Genomic DNA, 23,547 nt, shown 5'->3' on the forward strand with positions numbered 1-23,547 from the left:
TATATATATATCCCGTGACCCGAGGTAGTTCGGATAAGCGGTAGAAAATGAATGAATGAATGTGTATATATATATATATATATATATATATATATATATATATATATATATATATATATATATATATGTATGTGTGTGTGTGTGTGTGTGTGTGTCTGTGTGTAGGAAGAAAAATAAATACTGTTTGGCAGTATAAATGTTACAGATAAAAAAGAAATGTAAAAAAGAAAATAGTAATAACTTAAGAGCATAAATATGTGCTCCTTGAAGGTATAAACATGGGCATTTACCCAAAAAGTGATTGACAATGTTTAATCTGTTGACCATGAAGTTGGCAAAAATGCAAAAATGACTATAAAGCAGGATTTGGATGTTTGGACTTCTTATTTGTAATTCAATTTTATTCAACTGGCAGCAACGGAAAAATGCCAAAGCTTAGGCAAACACATTATGACATAGCAGTCAAAGCTTTATGACCGGGATATTTTACTCAGGCTGAAGCGAAAACATCCGCCGTCTCTGCCCCTGTGGTCATCCAGGGCTCAGTGACTCAAAGCTAAAGGCATGGAGGGAGACATTTTTGTCCTGTTGCTCTAAATACAGCTTATCGACGCAGCCGCTTATCGGCACTGAGAGACAATTAGCTTGAGTTAAAAAACATTGCAGTGTGGTTGCAGTGTGTAAGAGATAGCACAGTCCTCATTAAGAGGGGTTCTGGCCAGCTGCTGTGATAATGCTTTAATAATCACTGGTTCAGTATTCATACACAAACACACAGGCTTATTAATATATCAAAACTTACATCATGCTCAGCTTCTGATAAAATGAACAATGCAATCTTGAAGTTAATAAGACAGAAAATCTAACATGTCATGTTACAATGAACCAACAAATCCTTCGGTCATGAAGACTTTCGCATGTTGGAAAATCTAAAGTTATAGCTCAGCACTGACACTAATGACTCCTTCCAAACATGCTAAATAAACACCTAATCACTGGAAAATTTCTGCCTATCAATAATGACATGTGTTTTTTCATCTGTTAGGAACATGTGGTGTGCCACGCAAGTCATTTTGCTAATGGTTACTAAAGAAGCAGTATCATATAGAACAAAAGCATACCAACCAATCAGAATTGAGCTTTCAGCAGCATGTTTGTCGAATATGTTTTTAGAATAGTTTTGGTAAATTTATCCCAACATTTAAGACCCGGCTTCAGCTTTCTTTTATTCAAACAGTTGTAAAAACAAAGCCAGCACTTTACTCTTAAGTACAATTGCTCTGGAACATAGTGAACCAATTTCTCATTCGCACAAAAAGACTGAGAGTGGAACTGAATGGTGTCTAATATCAGAGGGAGAGACAAAGAGCGCAAGATAAAAGCCTGGATTTTGTATACTGTGGACGTGCTGAGTGGTCCAAGTGCTCGAGGTGAGTGTGGATAAAAAACTTGACAGCTGCCTCACACCTTCTTCCTGTGGGCATGTGTGTGTGCGCGTCTAGGTTTTTATGCCTGTGTAATGACCCCCATGCAGTGAGTAACTGCCGCCTGCCTTCTGAAGCAGGTGTGAGCTGGACCAGAGCACTGTGTATTATATGGGCTGAACAGTATGTTTTTGTGGCATGTAGCGTTTTAGTCTATCACTTCCATCTTGGAGCAGTAACCTCAAAGCCAAAGCCACAGATGGAGAGGTTAAAAGAGAATGAGCCGTGATGAGGGCCTTTCTCCTCCGCACCTGCACGTACACAAGTTGGTTCTGCTGCGTGAAAGACAGCCTCATAAATAATCACTGAAGCAGAACTACAAAAACGTGGAATTCTTTTCTACAGAAACACAGTCATTCTGTTTCCCTTTCGAAAATGTTTCATATTATTGGGGATCTGCCCAAAACAGTTATCCGTAACATAATCTGAAATATTACACTGTCTTGTACAGTACTGTGATTGCAATTCGGTACTTTTGAATGAATTTCCATTTAAAAGCCATGCATTGAATTATAAAACCGGCCATATTTCCATCTGATGAATGCTTTCCTAGTAGAACACATGCTTGCTGTCTGTGCGCCATACGCCACGTTTCACTCTGCTTTTTCTTTTGAGGGGAAAATATGCTGCTCAGACGTTTCTCGGTTTTGTACCGCACTCCCGTAAAAAAACATCGTGCTAATCCGATTGCATCCCAGACATTTACATACAAATATTTCCTCAAACAACATTCCAAAATATAAACTATCTAGAGAGATAATTTTTAATAAGAATGTTTATTAGGCATGTGTTATATGGAGCAGGTTACATATATTAGGTTACAGGAATATGGCTTTGCTTGAAAGATATCAGAATTTTTCATTATAGCTTCCATATAAGGTTCGAGATCTCTAGGGGAAAAAAATCGCAATTTCAAGCCTGACGTCAGTGGCTAGGAAAGTTCATGGGTCAAATCCATGAGCAGGTGTGTGTGTGTGCGTGTGTGTGTGTGTGAGAGCTAGAGAATGCAAGACACAGAGAAAGTAATATACTTGCTTCTTGTACTCCTGCCCATTTATTTTATGAAGCATTTATCTTTTAATAAATTGCTGGAATGGATGAAATCCCAAAGATCCAGTGAAGTCATGAAAAGAACAGAGCTTTGTCAGGACACCATGACACGTCTGTCTTCGTACTACTCTCTCCTGTTGTTCAATTCTTTATTGGGTCCCGAGGAGTCAGTAGAAACTTTTCTCAGACCAGCTTAGCTCAGTGAAACATGTCATTGTGTCATTGAGCTTTGGCTCCAGGGCAAGCAGCTCTATGCCATAGCTGTTGAAAAACCAATTTGCGTTATTGTTGCGCCAAAAGCAGCTATGTTGAGAGGTTTGATTAATGTTGAAGTCTAGCAGGAATTAAGAAGCTTGTGCTAGCTGTAGTATTTAGGGTTAGAAATTGTTCAGTAGCTCTGTTATTATTCATTCTGGGTAGACATGAACCTCACTTTAACAATTTTTTTCCTTCTCTACACTTTAGCTTGTCACTGTAACCTACATGCACGCCGCTGTCGCTTCAACATGGAGCTGTATAAGCTGTCAGGACGCAGGAGTGGAGGAGTTTGCCTCAATTGCAGACACAACACTGCTGGACGCCACTGTCACTACTGCAAAGAAGGCTACTACAGAGACATGACTAAACCTATTTCACACAGACGTGCCTGCAAAGGTAAGTAACAACATTTTACGCATGCACAAAAATAAATAGAGCAAAGGCATATACACTCAAATACATGTACAACTGGAGGAAAGCTATTCCTCAGATGTCAGTTTGATGCAATCAAGCAAAACCTGTGAATTTGTACTTTGAGCATGAGAAGGAAAACAGACTTTATGCACACAGATAAAATATTGAGAACACTATATGGATAACAAATAGGGACAAAACAACAAAAAAACAGACATGCTGGAGACTGGGCAAAAATCAAACCTCAATGCAGGGATAGCAGACAGACAGCGGTTTAATTAAGAAGGAACAAGACTGACACACAGGAAACTCTAGGAATAAACTAGGTAGGTAAAACATAACAGGATACAGAAACCAAGAACATACTGTAAAACAGAGAACAAAAAGACTGTGACAAGAGACACCCAACAACGACAAGGAGTCAGCAAAATCAAAACGCATCACAGCAGGTATAAAAAGGAAGGGTAATGTGGTTAGTGGTTTGAACATTTTAGCTGGGTAACATGATTTTTATGCAAACACTATAAAGTCAGACTCATGGAAATCGACAGAAATTTCAACGTATCTTTCAGATGTGTTGGTAAATTGCTAAGAAAGTTCATTCTCACTCTAATTGCTCGTAGCATCAAACCGCTAATCCAACCTCTATGCTGCTACACTAAGAATCAGTATTATGTCCAGGATGTGAATACTCACAAAAACTGCAGATGTTACCTGCAGATGTATTCTAAATAGCATTTATAACCAGTAGTGGATCACTCAGCCCTCAGCAGGTTTACAGTCATTTTAATTGAGACATTATATAAGCATTAACATAGCCATGTTTGACAAGAATACTTCACGTCATAACACATACGACTGCTGTAGATCTTTAAGATAATGAAAAATAGTACGTTGTGTCTGTTTTGGCGTGACTGAAACGACTCAAAATGTGCTATGTGCTGCTTTTCACATTACACACCATATATCAGTCAGATTTCACTCGGCTTAACTGGAAACATATTGGCCTACAAGTGTAGATGCATGTGGTGAAAATCTTATCAGGACTCAATCCAGATGACAAGCAGGGGTCAAAATGTCTTAGTTCTCATGAAGATCTGCACTCACATCAGCAGTTTTGGAAAACTATTTCAGCAATGTGACGCAAAATGCGAAATAAAACACAGTAATTTAGTCAGTATCCAGTGTGAGGTGGAAATATTTAACAATCCTGTTTTCATTTAACATATAATAATAGCTATATATTAATGTAACATTAATTGAGTACAGAATTGGTACATTGGACGCTCCAGATAATCTAAAGCTAAAATGAATTTGTGGAAAATGAATATAAATATAAAATGAATTGAGGAAACGTGATTTTATTCAACCAAGAAAAGCGTATAAGCATCAATATTTTGGATATGTGTTTAAACATAAGCAAAATATATATTTGTTGTTAGGAGACATTTATTTAATATTAGTGAAAGAAATCTCAGGTCTCCAACACAGGACAGAGTTCAGGACAGAGGAGATTGTGCTTTCTGTTCTCTCGGTAGCCTGACACAATTTATCCATGCTCATATTAACTTAAAGAGAAAGAAATAAGAGAGGTTGGAGAGGGAATCATCATGACCTGTTGTGCTTTATACCATACAAAGAATACTTACAATTGCAATTTAAAAAACAAGCAGTATTGTTAGCTTTATTTATTTGAGTGGGATTTTATTCTATAAAGAAGCCTAAAAGACATCATTCATAAATATTCAGAAGAAACCTGGTCTTGACTGACTTCTATAAGGTGTGAACAGAAAACAGCTGAAATGCAGTTAAATTATCTCCTGCCCACCTGCACCATAACCGTATAGTAGTCTGAGTGTCAGATAACACAAAGTAAAACAAATCAAAGCGTAGTGTGAAATTATCTTTATGTGTAGCCTACACACATCCTGTTCAAGCTGCACCTGCACATGAACACACACCCACACACACACACACTCGCTTAGCAGTAACAAGTGGTGGGGTTGAGTTTAAACCATATTGGCATGAGGTAATCATTATTAGTGCTTCTGAGCTTCTTCTGACAGAATTTAATGAAAGCTGTTAAATATTAGCTTTTCTTGGTTTTTCCCAGAATCCATTCTTTCATTCATTCATTCATTGGTCAGGGTCATGGTGGATATGAGAACACTGAATGTGTGTCCATCTCAGGTCACCAGGCACACACACATTCACACACTTATCACACCGAGGAGCAATGTAGCAATGTAGATCAGCAAATCCATCAACCGGCCTGTTTGAGAGAACCCGGAGACCCAAAGAAAGCCAAAACAGTGATTATTATATATCACAGACACAATAAAGTGCATTTAGGCAAAATAAATTAAAAATAAAATTAAATAGAAAAGTTGTAATAGTCAGGTCTTAAGCAGCTAGTTTCTATTATTTAATTGGAGAAGGATGAACTGCATAAGCCGCATGTGAGCCCAAAGTGACGTGTGTAAAGCAGGAAAAAAGAGAAGGAACGCATACAATTCTGAACAAAATGGATGTCAACAACCACCTCCTAAACAATATGCTAATTCTTTCTGTAAAGAGATCCGTTTATCTGACTATGGCATGTGTGAAACAGTGGTATTTCTTATTTGCATTCTATTCTTTCTAGTGACCAGTTTGTGAGGTTTATGAGGAAGAAGAAATATTTAATCATGTGAAAAGCTTTCTATGACTGAAGGGATGCCAACTTGCAATGAAAAAAGTACTATGTAAACTTGCAAAACTTTCAAGCAAGAGATCTTGTCAAACTTATTTACCATTTGCCCATTGAAGCCATCACATATTTTATAGTAAGTGCAGCTGCTGAAGAGTTTGTGAACAAACCGCAATGTGGTTTTTATCCACCGCCATGTTTGCATTCCATTTGGCCCTGAGCTGGATTCCACATTTTCAATCCAACTGTGCCCTTCTGCTTGCTATCTTGTTAACCCTGACCATACACACATACACACACTACAAAAGGGCAGGAGCTTTATTCCCACTTCACTTTGGCTAATGGGCCTTGGACTGGCTGAAAGCATAAAAAAAACTTCAATGTAACCGATATAAGCAGTTGCTTATGCAATCACTAGGATAGTTTAATTTTCCTTGCTTGTTCAATCCCAGACCTGGGGTTTAATTGATGGGCAATATGGCCACATGCTTCACTGTCATCGCTTTATATTCTCACCGGAGGAATGCCGCTGATTCATAAGGAGGTTCCAAATGGTTTTCAGCAACATAGAGTCGCTCCTGCCAGCCCAAACATTTACACAGGCTATATTTAGGATGCTCAGAGGGCAGAAGGAAAGGGGCTATGCTAGTTACAGTCTTCCTTACCACTCATAATGAGCTTAACATGAAGCCGCCATAAAGTAGCAGCTGTTAATAGGAAGAATGACAGCTTCCAGTCCCTCACTTTCATTTGTTTAGCCGTGGACCGAGGGGGCCGAAAGGTAAACAGCCTGATTGCTGCTCTCTCCTCCGGTGACAAACTCTGCACTCGTGACGTCAGTATTTATTGTTCGAGTCAGCCAACCATCTCGACATGCTTGTTTTGGATTGGAAGCGCTCAAGAGAAAATCGGGAACGTGTTCCCGCAAACGTGGCAAATGCGGCTCTCCACGAAAGACCGAGCAGGGAATACGGTTCAGAACCAAATCCCCCTCCAGCGGCATTGTGGAATGCTTCATGCTTTATTTCCCTGATCAACGACTTCATCTCTCATCAAGAACAGTGTAAACAGCATGTCACTTTCCACAGCTCTACCCTTTTGTTTTCATTTCCGCATCTCTCTCGATTTCTTTCACTCTCTCCCTTCTACCTTTCCTATATCACAACATGTCAACTTCTCTTTTTTTTTTGTTTCAGCATATTTTCAGTTCCAATGGAACATTTTGACCACACTTCACTCCCTAGCCAACAGCTCCTTACACCCCATTTTCAGCCTTCATTTGTTCTTCTGCTTTGGACTGTGGTCTGAAGTGCTCTGTGGTGGGCTGTGTGGGGGTGTAAGTGCTTTAATATAAGAGTAGGTAGGCTCGCTAGTGGGTGGCTCAAGTACACAAATCCATCTATGACTAATATGAAGTGTCCACGTCAAGTGTACATTGAAATTCTAAACACCTTGGCTCAAAGTTCCACCTTATCTCTGTTACACTAAAGTGTACTCAAACAGATCTGATCACTTCATTGGTTCTGCTGGAACAGGGCAAACAAAATTATTTATGACTATGGTCAAAAGTTGGTAGACATTTATTGTTGAAACTAATGACAAAAAGACCTTCAATCTGTGTTGGTTTATCCAGTATGTCCTGCTGTTTTTAAAATACGTGCTTCTCCAGAGGATATTCGAAAACAGACAAGCCACTCGTGCGGTTAAAGTCATGTTTCCATGCCATTGTTTCTCATCCCATTTATTTTGTAATTGTCCTATATTACTTAATGTAGGTTCTGCTTCTACTCAGACAGCATTTTCACGTCAGAGTAAGTCTGAGAAACATAATTTATGTTCATGCTGGAAAGGGCAACAGCAGGGAAAAAAACAATGCCTATTTCATGAAGTCATAGTTGTACAGTAACAGACTGGGTTTAATTTAGCGTGGAAAGTGTGATTTTTTGTTGTTGTTGTTGTTTTATTTATTTATTTTTTTTGTTCTTTAATACAACCATGCACAGAAGTAAGAGATAAAATGGGTGTCATTGAAAAGTTTAACAAACACATCCCTCAGAGTCTTCGCTGTACCCTAACAATGTCAGAATATTGTCTTCTTCAATTCCATGAGTGATGTCTGATCTTCATGGGTTCCTCCTAGTCCTCACTAATTGCTTGACAGATTTCCTGAGACTGGCTCGCCTCAAGCTGTTTTCAAATTACTTCTCAGCTCCATAAAAACCTACCAGCCTGATGAAGAGATCTGGGCCAGAACTTCAAACATGCAACTTTATGGTAAACGTTTGGCAGCACGAGCAACGAAATTCTCACTTTTAACGTCCGATCCTCCTAACTAACGGTTTAAGCAGAGTGGCTTTGAAGTGCACCGCGCTGGCCCATTAATGGTGAATGTTATTCAGGCTTTATTTGCAGCGGCTGCGCCTGCCAAGAACCTTTACGTTGGAAACACAATCAGAGCGGGCTGTGAGCAGTCTACATGGCAGATCACAAACCTACAGTGAAGCACAAAGGGTTTTAAAACACACACACACATAGTCACACTAACACACACATGCACATATGCAAAGACCAGTCACATTGACAATGTGCAACCCACACACAGTGCGTAGGCCTTACACATCTCAACCCCCACCCCCACCAACACACACACACACACACACACACACAAATATAATCATTAACATAGCAAATTAATGTGGGGATCAATAAAAATGTCCCCACTAGGTCAAAGATGTCAGATATTACTATTCTCATGGGCATATTTAGTCTATAACCCCCCCCCCCACACACACACACACACACACACACACACACACACACACACCAACCCACCCACCATAAGTTTGACAGACCCATTCCAGATGAACTTGCCTACACTCAACTGCTCACAGGTGCAGGCTATAACTGTTCACCCGGCTCTGCTGAAATGCAGATTTCTATTTAGTGGGTCCTCCAAATAAAGTTCCAGACTGTATACCAGTTCAGAGGGCATGTCACTCAGTGAGGTTACACAGCCCCAAGCCTACACTCCAATATGTGCACTCATAAAGTGCAGTGCAGGTTTCATAGCAGTTCACCTTCAGTAATAAAGATTATAATAGCTAGCATTAATGCATCATTTTGAAATATGAACAAATTATTAGTTATAAGTCTTTGTAGCACATCAAAACGGAATTCTCCTCGTTCTTGTTTCTATAGTAAACAGCTCATACAGGGGGACAACATGAGCCTGAAATACAGCAATCTACATGAACATCTGTTACAGCCGTCTTGGCTAAATAATTGATTTAATGCTGACTGTTTTGGCTTTAATTGGTTCATTTCTTTAGCGCCATCCAGGTTGCCATAGTGAGCACGAGCGTAGCTTGTTACTGTTGTAAAATATGTAAACCATTCCAAGCTATTTTTTACTTTAGATAAATGATGTAAGATGCTTTTGGACTGCTTGAGGTCACTGAGTCATTTGTTGAGCAATTTTTTTTTTTTTCCATATTTTATAATAAAAAGAATCGGGTTGATCTTGAGCTAGTCTAAATTAACTGATGAAATGCGTAATGTAAATGTTTACCAAATAACTTTGCACATCAAAAGCATTTGTCATGGTTCAGTTTTAGAGTACAGTATGTGATGGAAAGTGATCTGTACCTAATGAGTACTTTTTATACTTATACTGTATGTAAAAAATATTGCATATAAGGAGTTTCATAATACACACTATGTATTACGATATATAAATTTGCTCATAATTTGAAAAACAGCATTTTTTAAAAGCCTGTTTGATCATTTTTCTATTAATAAAATAGAATTTTTATTTATTACAAAAATACTTAACACAGGACAAAAAATTGCAAATGTTCAAAATGACATATTTGAGAGCCCAAAATATTAACATCAAATTAGAACCCACTAGCTGCCTCCAATCCAATTAAGAAAAGTTTACCACGTGTGTGTGTGTGTGTGTGTGTGTGTGTGTGTGTGTGTGTGTGTGTGTGTGTGTGTGGAGTCTGCATGTTCTCCATGTGCTGTAGGCCGATCTCTCTAAATCTTTTGTAGTGTGTGAATGGGTGTGTGAGTGTGTGAGATTGTACCATGTGATGGGTTGGCACCATGTCTTGGAATAGACATGGACTGATGGCTGGAAGTATCACAGTGTCTCACAGTATTTCACTTCTGCTAACGTCTTTCAATGCTTTAATTTTTTTTAATTTTGAAGGAACATATTCTATGGTAATCACATGAACAGCTGCATGATCTGATTTATAAACACTTGTTAACTGACATTTGGAATAAGTGCTCATAGATTTAATAGTATTAATGAAAGCTATTAGAAAGAGTCACCTACTGTTTTTTTAAGATGTTCTTACTTTTTGTGTATTTTAGAGTGGTTACTTTAGATGGGCCAACTCTTAGATTCCTTAGAATATAGAGTATCTAATAGAGTAGATTGAACATAGATTGTAAAAACAAATCAGTGGTTTTCAAATGTGGATTTATGCATTAATGATTACGTGTCATTTATCCTCATCATTTATTTATTTTCTTTCAAAAGGTTGGCAACAAAATTGACCAAAAAAGAAAAAAAAAATCAGAAAAAGTTATTTTAATTCTTTGATACAATTTACAGGTTAAGTCTTTGTGAATAGAAAGTTCAGGAATTTAAAAACAGAATAAGAAAATTTTAAAGTTTGCCCCATGAGGAATTTGGGTATTGTTTATTTGACTCCACATATAAAATGATTCTACTTTTTAATCATTTAGAAAGATTCTGAAAAAATGTTCCCACTGAAATAAGTGCAAAATTGTGATGCAGAATTTTTCTTCAAGTAATTATTTCTTCTTTTCTTTCAGCATGTGACTGCCACCCAGTCGGTGCTGCAGGTAAAACCTGTAACCAGACCACAGGCCAGTGTCCGTGCAAGGACGGTGTGACTGGTATTACCTGCAATCGCTGTGCTAAAGGCTACCAACAGAGTCGCTCACCCATCGCCCCCTGCATCAGTAAGAGAACCCCTCTCTCTTGCTATCTTTCTCTCTCCCGCTGTCTCTCTCTCTCTCTCTCTCTCTCTGTCTCTCTCTCTCTCTATATATATATATATATATATATATATATATATATATATATATATATATATATATATATATATAATGCTGCTGGGAATCAGCCAATAACAAGCTGGCATAAAGAGGAGTAGTAAATCATAGTGCTACTTTTAAGAGATATAATGCCTGATATTTACAGATAAACTCATGATAAACTACAAGAAAGCTTCTCAGGGGTAGTATTACATCTTACTCACTTGGCAGACTGAAAATATATTCTAATAAATATTAAATGACAGAATTAACTGGAATCTGTTGCCATTTATTAGCTCCTGAAATGTTGTGCACTAGAGAAATGTGACCATTGCAGCATGAGTATTAACATGTCTACTGCAAATTATTAGCTTTAAGTTAAAATACATCTCAGTACTATTTGTACAGCATCTGTTTGTCCAAGAACCTGTAAGTGAGCACTCCCACGGGAATGTAGAGGACGACACCCTAAAGAAAGTTTACCTAAACACTTACTATTCATGAATTCATGGCCTTTTCATTTCCGGCTGCGTGCCCCTTTTCCAGTTCTTTGGCAAGACATTGTGCTGTTTGACCTGCGCTAAAGCAAACAGTCCATACAGGACTAGCTGACAGCAGTGTGTCTGGTGTGCTCTCAGCGATGGCTCGTCAAAGCCATGAATCTAATGGGCCGCTCTACAGCCATGATTGGTGATATGTTTATTGGCAGTATCAACAAGGCTGCAGATTCCGTCTCCGTGGTGATAAACAGCAGGACCACACAACAGACAGTCATGGGGTGCAGTGGGGGCAGGTGGAGGGCTGATTGGCAGTCATCCCTCCTTAGCTGGCATCGCTCGATAACATATTAGCAGGGACAACACAATGCAGAGCTGTTAGCGTTCATTTATACTGTTTGGCCATATACTAATCACGGTATTGTCAATGTGGGTGAATTTAGGTCTTTAGACAAAGCTATCAGGAATATGGAACAGCTCTGATATGTTTGGCAAGCTTTAAATAAAGCAAAATGAAACTTGTGGACCCTGTGGAATTAGGTTATACTTCATTTTACTGTGAAAGTAACAAATCTACTGTAAAACCACAGGCACAAGAGCCGAGCGCTAAAGCTGCAAAGATTTAGTTTCCTATATATTTTGTGAGATAATGTGTTTTAGTTTTAATAGATTGATAAAAAAAAATAATACTGATATCGAACATTTTTCCAGCTGCGGTTTTACTATGGCTGGAGTCCCTGGTGGTGTATTTCTTAGAAAAGCGAACAATGTAGAAATGTAAAAAGGGTGCTTCAAGAAGCAAAACCTATTAAAACCAAATACAGGCTTTTTCATCAGCAATCAATAATGGCTATTAAAAAAGGCCTTGAGACTCCCTGAGTCTTAATAAATCATTTCACAATATATTCTATTCCTCTAAGAGGTTCGTCTGAGACATTTGTCAGCTGATCACTTGAAAAGGAAAGCTCAAGCAAAAAGAAAAGTGATGTGGCATTGAGCAAATGTTTATTGGTCATTTTCATTGGTCATGTTTTGTTTACCTGTTTACAGAAATTCCAGTCGCGTCCCCAACTGCAACGTATACCAGCTCTGAAGAACCATCGGGTGAGTTAAAATAACTATAAATCATTTTAAATCTTTCACAAAGTCTCTCAAAGAGTCACAAAGAGAAACTGGGACGCTACATCTGAGATACTAACATGACGAATATTGGCAAAACCATGTGGAACATTTTAGCACAATCTCATTTGCATTTATTTAACCCGCTTGCTGGTCATTGTTTTGCCTTTTCTTTCTTTTCTTCTTTTTCCGCCTCTCCTTCTTGTACTTTCATCTTCGTCCTGACTTAAACTTAAAAGCAAAACCATAGCAGGACATAGAACCCTTGCCAAAAAGTGATTCTCAGGATTTTTCCCCCCCTTCACAGGGGCAGCTGTACATGGTTTTCATTCCCATTTGTTTTTCCACAACGGAAAATGCAACCTGCATACCGAACAAGGGGCCAATCCTTACCAAAGTACAATCCACACTCTGTGACTTTTCATGAAATCCATTCGTATTCATACATGACAAGTCGTTCTCATTTGTCTACATTATCCTGACACTTAGTAAATTATAACTTAGGCTTCTTTTGACGTTTTTTTTTTAACATATCTTTTGTTGAACGACAACAGATGGAATCTAAATCTGATTACATGCTTCGTTTGCATGGGTTTGTTTCTCAATCACACCTTTCCCAGGACACAATGCTCTTTTCACACCTTATTATCTCATCAGGCTGGTCACTGTCAGATCCACGGGAGCCTGCCAACGGTCATTATATCAACTAGACCAATTATAGATAATACAATCAGCTAGAATTTTCAGGGAAATTTGATCTTGACACAAATTGTGAAGTATATATTTGAGACAGGTTTAGACATTAATGGATCAGAGAATATTTAGAAAAGTGGGATTTGCAGTGCACTAGGGAGACTGAGACCGTTCAGTCCTTATGGCAGCCGAAACATGTAGTGAATCAACCTCTGGTGTGGTCCCCTAGTGGAGCAGCAGACTGTAACATGGCCTCTGTCGAGAGCTTCAACAAAGCGGGCATTTGTTTCGCAGCAGGGGCCGGGTGTTAATGAGGCCTGTGGGTGTGATGGGCAGCGCTGGGCTTTGTGTTGCCTCGCTAATGGCAGCCTGGGTGTATCAAAGAGAGGCAGGACGGGGGCGGATGGGGCTCACAGGCTCACAAAGCCATCCCATTCCTCTGCACTACATTTACATGAAAATGAGGCGTGGCCGATGTGGTCTCATCAAATTCATTTACTTTTCGGATCTCCTTCACTTGTTTCTGCTTCCTCCTGTATTACTGTCCCTTACTGATTTCCTACCAAACAATTTTCTCATATACCGACTGAATTACATACGTCATTAGACATTTTTTGAGGCACGTTCACTGTCTCACAGTTCCTCTTCTGGGTCTCACTATACTTTGTATTCTCTATTACTTACTCCCATTCCAGCCCCCAACCCCCTCATCCTCCCCCTTTAAAGTTCTTTTTGGTGTGGCGTTTTTTTCCCGCCCCACCATTGCCCAGGCAACCTCATTCACACAGAATAGAAAGACCCGTGAAAAGGGAGGGCTAAACGGAGGCCTGGAGAAAATAATGAAGTTTGTCCATATTCAGGAGAAAACTGAAAGGTCCCCTTTCTCCCATTTCCCTCTCTCTTTCTCCTTCTCCTTCTCCGCTCTTCACTGCACCCCCACCACCTCTGTCCTGCTCAGAAAACGAGAAACCTCCGGGTTATTACCGCTATGTGAGGTAGCCACACCGGGAGACTTTCTGGTTCCAATTTGTGTCAGTCAGTAGAGAGACGTCAGAGGAGTCATTTTCCTGCTCAGTCTGGCCTCGATAGAGCTTGGCATCTGTCCAAATAGTGCCTCACTTTGCCTCAACGAGGCAGCGGTCATCACTAAGGCCTTGTGTTATGTTCCAGAGCTCAGGACACTTTCTGAAAGAAACGCTAACTTCACGTGGTATTAATCACAGAGCCTGGAGTCTGATTAATGCAGCCCAAGATTCACTCTTCCATGTCATCTCTAGACCAGGTTCTACAACTGAAAGTAGTGTAGCCTAATTTAATTCTGCTGATTTGAATTAAATTATGGGCCTTGGAGGGAAGAGCTCTCTCAGCAGTGCTTCCCAATCCTCTCAATGGCCTTCCTTTGAGTTTAAATGACCTCTTTACCTCCAGCACTGACATCGTTAATATTGAGCCTGGGACAGAGCAGGGGGATGGAGAAGCTGGACTGAATAATAACAGTGAGAAAAGAAGTGAATAGTCGAATTTAAGCCTCAGTCTGATCTAATGTGGCACTCATTGGTGTATGGGATGTATGGATTGCTCAATACAGGACACCATCTGGGCATGAAATAACAACATTGTGCAGCTGTGTGAAAAAGCCGGGCCAAGGAACAGAATATAAAACAATACAAACTGAAACATTTAAGTTACATTAATCAAAATTCAGGCTGCTGAGCTGCACTTAAAGGTGCAACATTCTCAAAGCTCTTAATAAATCCCTTGAGAAACGGGATTCAATGCCCAGCTATTGAGACTGATACACATTGTTCTGCTCTCATCAATGTGTATTCACGTCTCATGACCAGAATTCCAAATCCATCATCCCTGACCAGAAAGAAACTGCTTAATGAAGATAGAAGTCTTAGAATCTGAATCTGAAACGCTGTTTCAAATGTACTTGAAATCTCATGTTGTCTTTTTCATAAATCTGATTTATTTTCTTCTTCTCTTTCTTTAAACAGACTGTGACTCCCATTGCAAGGCATCCAAGGGCAAAATGAAGGTCACCATGAAGAAGTACTGCAAGAAAGACTTTGGTAAGTGACTGACACTCCAGACGCATCATCACTTTCTAAGTTATAGCTATGGTATTGTGGGGGCTTGTGAGAGTTAGATTCTGTAAGTGAGGTTTTCCGTGTTCTATATAAGCATCGGTAACGCTTTACATTAGTGTTTATTTAGCAAACATTATTTAGTACATTAGTTAACATTAACAAACCATGAACTTCAGATTTAATTAGCCAAGTAATGTAAATGAAATGCAAATTAAAATGGAAAGCAAGTCACACAGATGTCTATTTAAAGGGTTACAATCCAGGACTAAAACAGTAAATCCACACAAATTAGCAACTATTAAATTACAGCTTGTTTGTGCTGAAGCGTGAGAGCTTGTTGCTTAGCATCACCTCTGAATTTTACCAGTTGTGATTCTCTACGAACATGGGTTTTCTTAGGTGTTGATCATTTGAATTATTTGGTTCTTTATAAAAAAAAAACCACAGTGTTATACAGTGTAGATATATACAGTGTATTAATGAGGACCTACATGTTTTGTTCATGTTAACTTATGAGTTTAATTTACTTCTGAATACTACTGAAATGTCAGTGAGCAAGGTGGGACATTGTATCTAATGTGTATATAAAGTACAAATTATTTCCACTTACCACCTCTTCCTACACGGGTTTATACACGGGATCTGGAAAGTTGAAGTTTGTGGCATCAAATCATATGGAGCAGCACGACTCATCTGACGCACATACTCATGCTGTCTCTCTGTTTGTGGAAGACAAAGGTGACAGTGGGGTCCTGATATAATCCATGAAGTCCCAGCAGTTCAAGAGCACAAACTATCACATGCATAATTTTTTGTTTGATCTATGAAAGTTTATTAACTCCACAAATATATATATATATATATATATATATATATATATATATATATATATATATATATATATATATATATATATATATATATACATATATATATGCAGTTTTTAACTGACGTATAAAAACGAGTGGTTAACTATTAGATGCAACACATGACAAGCAGCTTAAAAAAAGCCTTCTTTAAAGTTGATATCGATTCTCTGAATTTTGGTTCAGTGCATTACAAAGCACAACACAGAATTCAGAACAGAATATTTTGGACACCTAAAAATATGGTTTTAACATTAAAATTGCTGTAGAACACTAAGACATGAAAAGCCAGTACTAAAAATGTGAGACAAGAGAACAAATGAAATTGTGCATAATAAATATTTTCATGAATGAAATAGTGGTTTAAATAATAGCTTTATGTAGTTTTACATGTTTATCTCTTAGAATCCAATAGTTGAAATTACAGATGTAAATGGGCCCAAATAATGAAGGTTGTTAGAGTGTTTTTCAAAATATTATTCCGATGGTGGAAGACTGATGACTGCTTTAGAGTAATCTTATACCCAAAATATTGTACACAGATCAGGAAGAGATGATGATGGAAATAAAAAAAAGGCCATATAAGCATCTACTTCCAAATTTAAAAAAAAGTAAATCACAGCACAGCATATTTATACATTTCAAGATATTTGCTAAAATTGCTAAAAAAAAAAACTTAAAAAAAAAGAGATTATTATTATTATTATTATTGTTGTTGTTGTTGTTATTATTATTATTATTATTATTATTATTATTATTATTATTATTATTGAAGGTTGGATGATTAAAACAACAATAATGATGATCAAATGAATTAATATCAACACCTTAGTGCACAAACACAATCTAGACATAAAACACAAGCATAAAAGAGGCGCAGGATAAAAACATAGAAAAAACACACAGCAGCCCCTCAGGCCATGCATGTTGTCTTTAGATCAGTAGCATCATATCAATATTAATGTCTCATTGCCTCTAATTAGTTTTAATCAGCCATTTAAAATCAGCCCACAGCTGTCTCTTTATTCGTACTGCTCTCCTGATGGTTCTACTGCCGTGTAAAATTAAATTTATTCATTTATTGCTATTTATTAGTTGAACAGAAACAGAAGAAAAAAATACAGTCACGGAAGGAGTGCTGGAGGGACTGTTAATGTCCGGTCTGTGGTTATATATGTCTGCTATAATTCTTCAAACCTGGAACTATGGATTCATTAGTTCTCTCCTGTTCATTCTTTTTGCATTTATTCTCTTTAAGGGACCTATTTATGGTTGATATACTGGAGGAAATGCAGCATGAGCAAAAACGATGCAGTAGTGTGTGGGCTCCGATCTGGCTCTGGTTACAGAGTTCTTCAGTGGATGTGTGTCTGAGATCCTGACGAAGTTCCCTTTCTTTAGGCAATAAAATCTCACTCCCAAGTGAAATTCTGGCACGAATCAATGCATCAATCCACCATTTGATATAGTGTCTGTGATACCGTGCCAGTCCTCTAGAGGAACACTTTGGCTGGCTGATATAAATTTCCTTACTGCATAATTTGAAACAGTTCAAAGCTCATCGTTTAAAGTACACGTTCTGTTTAAAGTTCTCGCAAATATTAATCTAAAGTCAAATTATTAGTTCTATTCTATTATTGTTTTTTTTTGTCTTTTTGTTTTTTTTTTTCTGAACAACTTCCTTCACTAAGCAATTAGCAAGCATAAATAAAAGCACTGGCTTTCCTTTTGTTTTTGACCCAAAACAAAGCAGTAGGACAAAGTGAAAAACTTCCACAGAATTATTCAGGTTCCTCAGCATGTGCTCTGGGCAGCTGGGTAATTTTTTGAGACGCATCACATGCAGCAAATGGACCATGCTATTCCTATACAGGGCTGTCAGCCGCCCAGAAAGCTTCACAATTCATCAATCAAAGCCGGGGAGGAGAAACGGTCACGAGCGCTTTCAAACGCGTCCAAATAAGCATAGAAATATATCTTCTGTTTTCCTCATTCATAAGGCAATAAAACGCGAAGGAGAAAATGTGATCCGTATGAAACAACTTGACAGAGGAAAAAAACAAGTTGTCATATTCATTCTCTTAATGATTTTTTAATGTGTGCAGAGCTATTTTTCACGTAGACCTTTATGGGGACTGAAAATCATTTCTGCCATCTTGCCCTGCGAACAACATTTTTTTTGTCTCCTGAAGAGCCGCTTTTTTCTAAACTCTTCATGGTTAAATCCGAGCCTAAGAGTTTTAGTCACGTCTCTTTGTGTGGTCGTGTGTTTGCACACCCTAAAACATCCTTTGTGTCTGTTTGTATTCGGTGGGTGTCCATGGCCCAGTTTAAACAGAGCCCAGTCCGTCTCAATGCTCCGTCGCCCGCAGACATCAGGTGCTAAATCTGCCCTCTACTGACAATAAGACGGAGGTAGAAAAAAATATTTGCTGCTCATCCTCTTTTGTACTCTGTCTCTACGGAGACAGCAAGCAGAAAGAGCTGAATTTTCAGCCGCCAACCCCTCGGTCCCAGACTGGGAGCGACGCACAATGAATCAAAGCACCATGTGTGTGTGACAGCGTGTCAGTGTACATGTGGGCCCCGAACCGTGCCACACACACTCGTGACAGGGCCAGCAGTCAGTATGGTGATAAGCGTCTGGGCGTAGGGTGGCCCAGCGGGGGTGTGAGCATGAGCTTCATGCTGCTAATCAAGCGAACTAATTAGATTAGCCTTGGGCTTGTGTGGGGCGAGTGGGTCACGGCCCAGCACACCGCCCAAACACACACAGGACCTGGCAGGGCTCATCAACCTGCCTTTATTTCCACTGATCTGTTGGCACAGTGCCGCACTAGCATGCATGTCTAGTTGTCTGAATGCTTTAGTGATTCCTCCAACAGCACACTTACTTCACACAGTGCTGCCCATGTGCTCATCAGTGGCTCCTGCTGAGCTGTAACGAAGCTCCGGGACCAGATTCTCACGGTGCTCTTGAACCGGGTGCTTGGACCCCACAGGCTCGGTGAGCCGATGAGGTCGGGAACACTTCTGCTTAGTTCTACTAGAATCTTCTTTGCGGCTGGGAAGATAAATAGTGGTTTCCCATCCAGAAATGCCAGACCTCACCACACTCTTGTCTATTCTTTTTATCTCTCGCTCTGTCTTTGGCCGCAAGAGCGGGCTCGAGCCCAGAGAGCCAGCAGGAATGAATGGCAGGCCCGTGGGAGTGCACTCTCCTCACACCGACACTGCTCTTTTCTTCTCTCAAATTGGGTGCAATTTGCTCACAGCAGGCCCCCCGCTGCCAAGCCGGGACATTCCACTGTGTTAGAGGGGACGATTCATGCCCCTGTCACTAAAGAGTGCAACACTGGAAGAAAAAAGAAAAGAAACTGAGCACTTCCCGTGTCAGGTTTGTATAATGGCCCTGATGGCGTATTTCTCAAACATGATTCCCCTTTAGTTAACAGGTGGGTCAGCATCACTCATTTTGCAAGCATGTATTGTTTGTTTTTTATTAACATTTTTCTTCTTGGAGGATTTGTGAGGTTCACACCACAAAGCATGGTCTCACTTCCAAACAAGGTCAATTTTCCCTAATTGTGAAATAAGGACTCTTAGCTAGGCCCCCTCTGGGCCCTCTGGGCCTTTCTGGAACATTCCCCCACGAAACCACTTCATCATGAGCACAGATTAGCTCATGAGCTCGGACTCTGTGTGTGCAGAATGATGTGACGCTGGCGTAGCTTTGCACCATTAGCTCGGATTTGTTTGACGCGGTAATATACACTTTTATTTCCTAAAGATTCTTAAGATTCAGTGATTTTTTTTTGCCTACTGTCATCTTTACCAATTTTATTTCTTGTGGTTATAAAAAAAATATAGTTTTATGGTGTTTCTTACGAATATATTTTGAAATGATATATTAAATATTTTACCAAAAACAATGCAAAGAAGTGAAAAATGAAACAGGTACTTTACACTTCCACCCTGTCTCCTTCAATAAATCTTTATGGAGGAAAGCTGAGTGTTTCCAAAGCTCCATTCACTGTAGTGCAACATTACAACAGGTCCCGCAGGAGAGGGGAGGAGGCGTTTGCATGCTCTCGGTGGGCACACATTGTCTTTTGGCTGTGAGTGCTATGGCAACTGTTGCTGCAATACGGAGCATGTGGCCCAGGACAACAAGGGAAGGTCAGGGGTCAGGGTGTGAGGAGAGAAGGAGGGGAGAGGTTCAGAAAGAGCAAGTTAGCCTCCTTTCAGATTTGCAGGAATATATAGGATGCATAGAGAACACAGGTTAATACATTTTTCTGAATGTATGGAATAGCTAACATTAAGTGTGCTATCATATACATATCTACATACTGTATATACATATATACAAGACTTTTTTCAAGGGGTATTAGAACATTTTTTTAAATGTGTTGTGGAATTTACTGTATATTACTGTATTTACTGTTTACTGCCAAATATTACAGTAAAAGTCTATATAAAAGGACATTCTAAATGTTTGCTAACGCATTTTAGTTCACTTCTAAAATGATGTATATAAGCAAAACCCTGTCATTGTATTCAATTTATTTCAACGACAGACAACGTCACAAAGAACCGTAACAGAGATATAATAATGACGGAAATAAATTATAAATTTCAAATGTATCCATAATGTGCAAGCCAGAGGCGTCGGCGATGAAGAAAGACAATATGAGGAGATATGAGGAAGGAACATTTAGAGAAAGCAAACACAAAAGGAAACCCATCCTCATCTGGGTGACACTTTGTAGTGTAATTATAAAATAATTAAAAATAATTATCTTTATGTATGTCTTTTATGATAATGTATTTCTTTTTTCACTTCATTGTTCAGCTTCACTGTATCAGTTACTATAAACTTTTAGATTTTGAATGTACTGTGTATATTCCTGTAAAGCTGCAAACACATAAAACTGAAGTAAATTGAATCCAGTTCACTACATAACAAATCTCAGTGAAGAATGAGTCACATGATTAAGCATTAGAACTAAAAAAGCTATGAAGACTAAAAAATATTTCTAAAAATAGAATTTAGTGCTAATTCCTAAAATTGCATATACTGTAGCAATTGTGAGATTGTGCCATGTGATGGTTGGCACCCAAACCAGGGTGTCCATCATCTTGTGCCCCTAAGTTCCCTGAGATAGACTCCAGGTTCGCTGTGACCCCATGTACTATAAGCGCTACAGAAAATGGTCCTGGTCAAAACTGTGGAAACACACTGTGTTTGCATGCAAGAAGTAATGCAATGGAATTGAATACATCACACATATATGTGAATATGACTTACATGTATACCACTAACATCACAGTCTATATGTTCTTCTTTCTAGCTGTTCAAGTGCACGTGCTGAAAGGTGACAAGGCAGGCGAGTGGTGGAAGTTCACCATTAACATCATCTCGGTGTACAAGCAGGGCGGGCACCGCATCCGTCGCGGTGACCAGCTGCTGTGGGTGCGTGCCAAAGACGTGGCCTGCAAATGCCCCAAGATCAAGCCAGGCAGGAAGTATCTGTTGCTGGGCTCAGACGAGGAGGACTCGCGTGGCCAGAGCGGTGTAGTGGCCGACAAGGCCAGCCTGCTTGTCCCCTGGAAGGACCAGTGGGCCCGTCGTCTCCGCAAGTTCCAGCAGCGTGACAAGAGGGGCAAGTGCTAAAGCATCTAGCAACAGCAATCAGCACAGGAAGGAGGGAGACGAAGGAAGGATTGGAGGAAAGACCGAGCGCTGCTAAGCAGACTGATATTGCTAGCCTCTGGTAGAAACGGTTGTGAAGGAATTCGGATTTCACAGTTGTCTTCAACAATTTTTTTTTTTTCAGTTTTCTTTCAGATTTTTATTTTGTATTGTGGATTTTGCAGAGTTTGCACCTAATTTTACATATACAGTATGTAAAGTCATTTTTCGAGTGATCAGTTTGGTGTCCCTCACTCTATTTTCTTTTTATATAGTTTGACATTCCCCGGATCCTTTTTACTGAAATTAGCTACTGTCTCACATTTCTTTCATGAGATTTTTTTTTTTCTTTGGTTTGTTTTTTAAATCACCAAGCTTGTGTTATAGTGTACTGTTTTATATGAGCAAACCACTTCCTGGCTTAGTTCCAGAAACAATACAGCGATCTTTGTGGTGTTGCCGATTTTATTTTAATTTTTGTTGTGTTTGAATTTGCAAGTTCAAAGAGTGAACTAACAGAGTGAACTAACAAGCTCTATGAACCCCACTCTCAAGTAAAGCATTATGGACAATACCTCATCAAACGTGTTTATGGAAAGTGATATGCCTCACTTAGTGGGAAAATGAACCACTGCTCATTTAAGCTGAATGTCATTATTTTTGCAATGTACAGTATAGCATACTTGGCCTTACTACCACACGATATGTATGTATAAAGACAGCGTCAGCTTTAACACATGATCCCTGATTTTACTTACTTTGTTCATTTGTAACAGCTATCATTTAAAACTGTTCAGAAAATGATAAAAGCCAGAAAACCTAGGTTTTTGTTTCATTAGATGTAAGAAACACCTAAAAAGTGAGTTTTTAGATTCTAAATCATTCAAGTTGAAACATAAATCTCATCTCATGTAGAATTCTGATGTAAGGGTGATTTCTTTACAGCCTACCAAAAGTTCCTTCTTCATAACTTCATTCACGGTTAATGCGCGGAAGAATCTTGTCCGTAACGTATAGCTGTGAGGTTAGAAAAAGCCTTAAGCATAATGCAGTGTTAAAAAAAAATACATCTTATTGACAAGTTGAAGACCATTTTGAAGACTCTTTTTTGCCTTGTGTCATAAAACATAGCCCTATAATTTGCTTGGTACTTTGTGGAAGGTATTGTCGTGTTATTGTTATTTGTATAGTTGTATAGTACCTTTTATATAACACTAACTAGAGTATATTCACAATATTAACCAGAGTGTTTAGAACCATAAATGTAATATTTCAACTTAGGAGTAAAGAGTGTTTGTGTTTGTTTACATTGATTGAACGAAAAGAGAAGTTGTACAGTGTCTGTTATGAGAACGGAGTATTCAAACACACACGCGCACGCACACACACACACACACACACACACACACACACACACACACACACAGAATCGTATACACATGGTCCACACTGAATGTTACTGTTAATCTTTGAACTCTGACAGTGGCCTAGAGCTGAACATAAATTCTGTCAGTTAGAGCAGTCACAAACGGACACACGGGATCTATTCTACATTTCAAATCAGAACCATTTTGACTATTTCTTCAACTATTTGGAGAATTCATTTTCCGAACCAG

General features: G+C 39.0%; 1 protein-coding gene across 1 annotated transcript in view; it reads left to right on the forward strand.

The window, feature by feature from the left end:
* Window positions 1–23,547, forward strand: part of ntn1b (netrin 1b) — a 43,476-nt gene that overhangs the window by 19,672 nt on the left and 257 nt on the right. Inside the window, exons 2-6 of the mRNA XM_060892860.1 lie at window positions 3,000–3,188; window positions 10,744–10,893; window positions 12,516–12,569; window positions 15,278–15,352; window positions 21,591–23,547. The exon at window positions 21,591–23,547 is cut by the window's right edge and continues 257 nt beyond it. Coding sequence (XP_060748843.1) covers window positions 3,000–3,188; window positions 10,744–10,893; window positions 12,516–12,569; window positions 15,278–15,352; window positions 21,591–21,913 — 791 coding nt within the window. The 3' untranslated portion in view covers window positions 21,914–23,547. The remainder of the gene's footprint in view (window positions 1–2,999; window positions 3,189–10,743; window positions 10,894–12,515; window positions 12,570–15,277; window positions 15,353–21,590) is intronic.

The sequence above is a fragment of the Tachysurus vachellii genome, chromosome 18 (genome assembly GCF_030014155.1).
Source record: "Tachysurus vachellii isolate PV-2020 chromosome 18, HZAU_Pvac_v1, whole genome shotgun sequence".
In the NCBI taxonomy this organism is placed as follows: domain Eukaryota; kingdom Metazoa; phylum Chordata; class Actinopteri; order Siluriformes; family Bagridae; genus Tachysurus; species Tachysurus vachellii.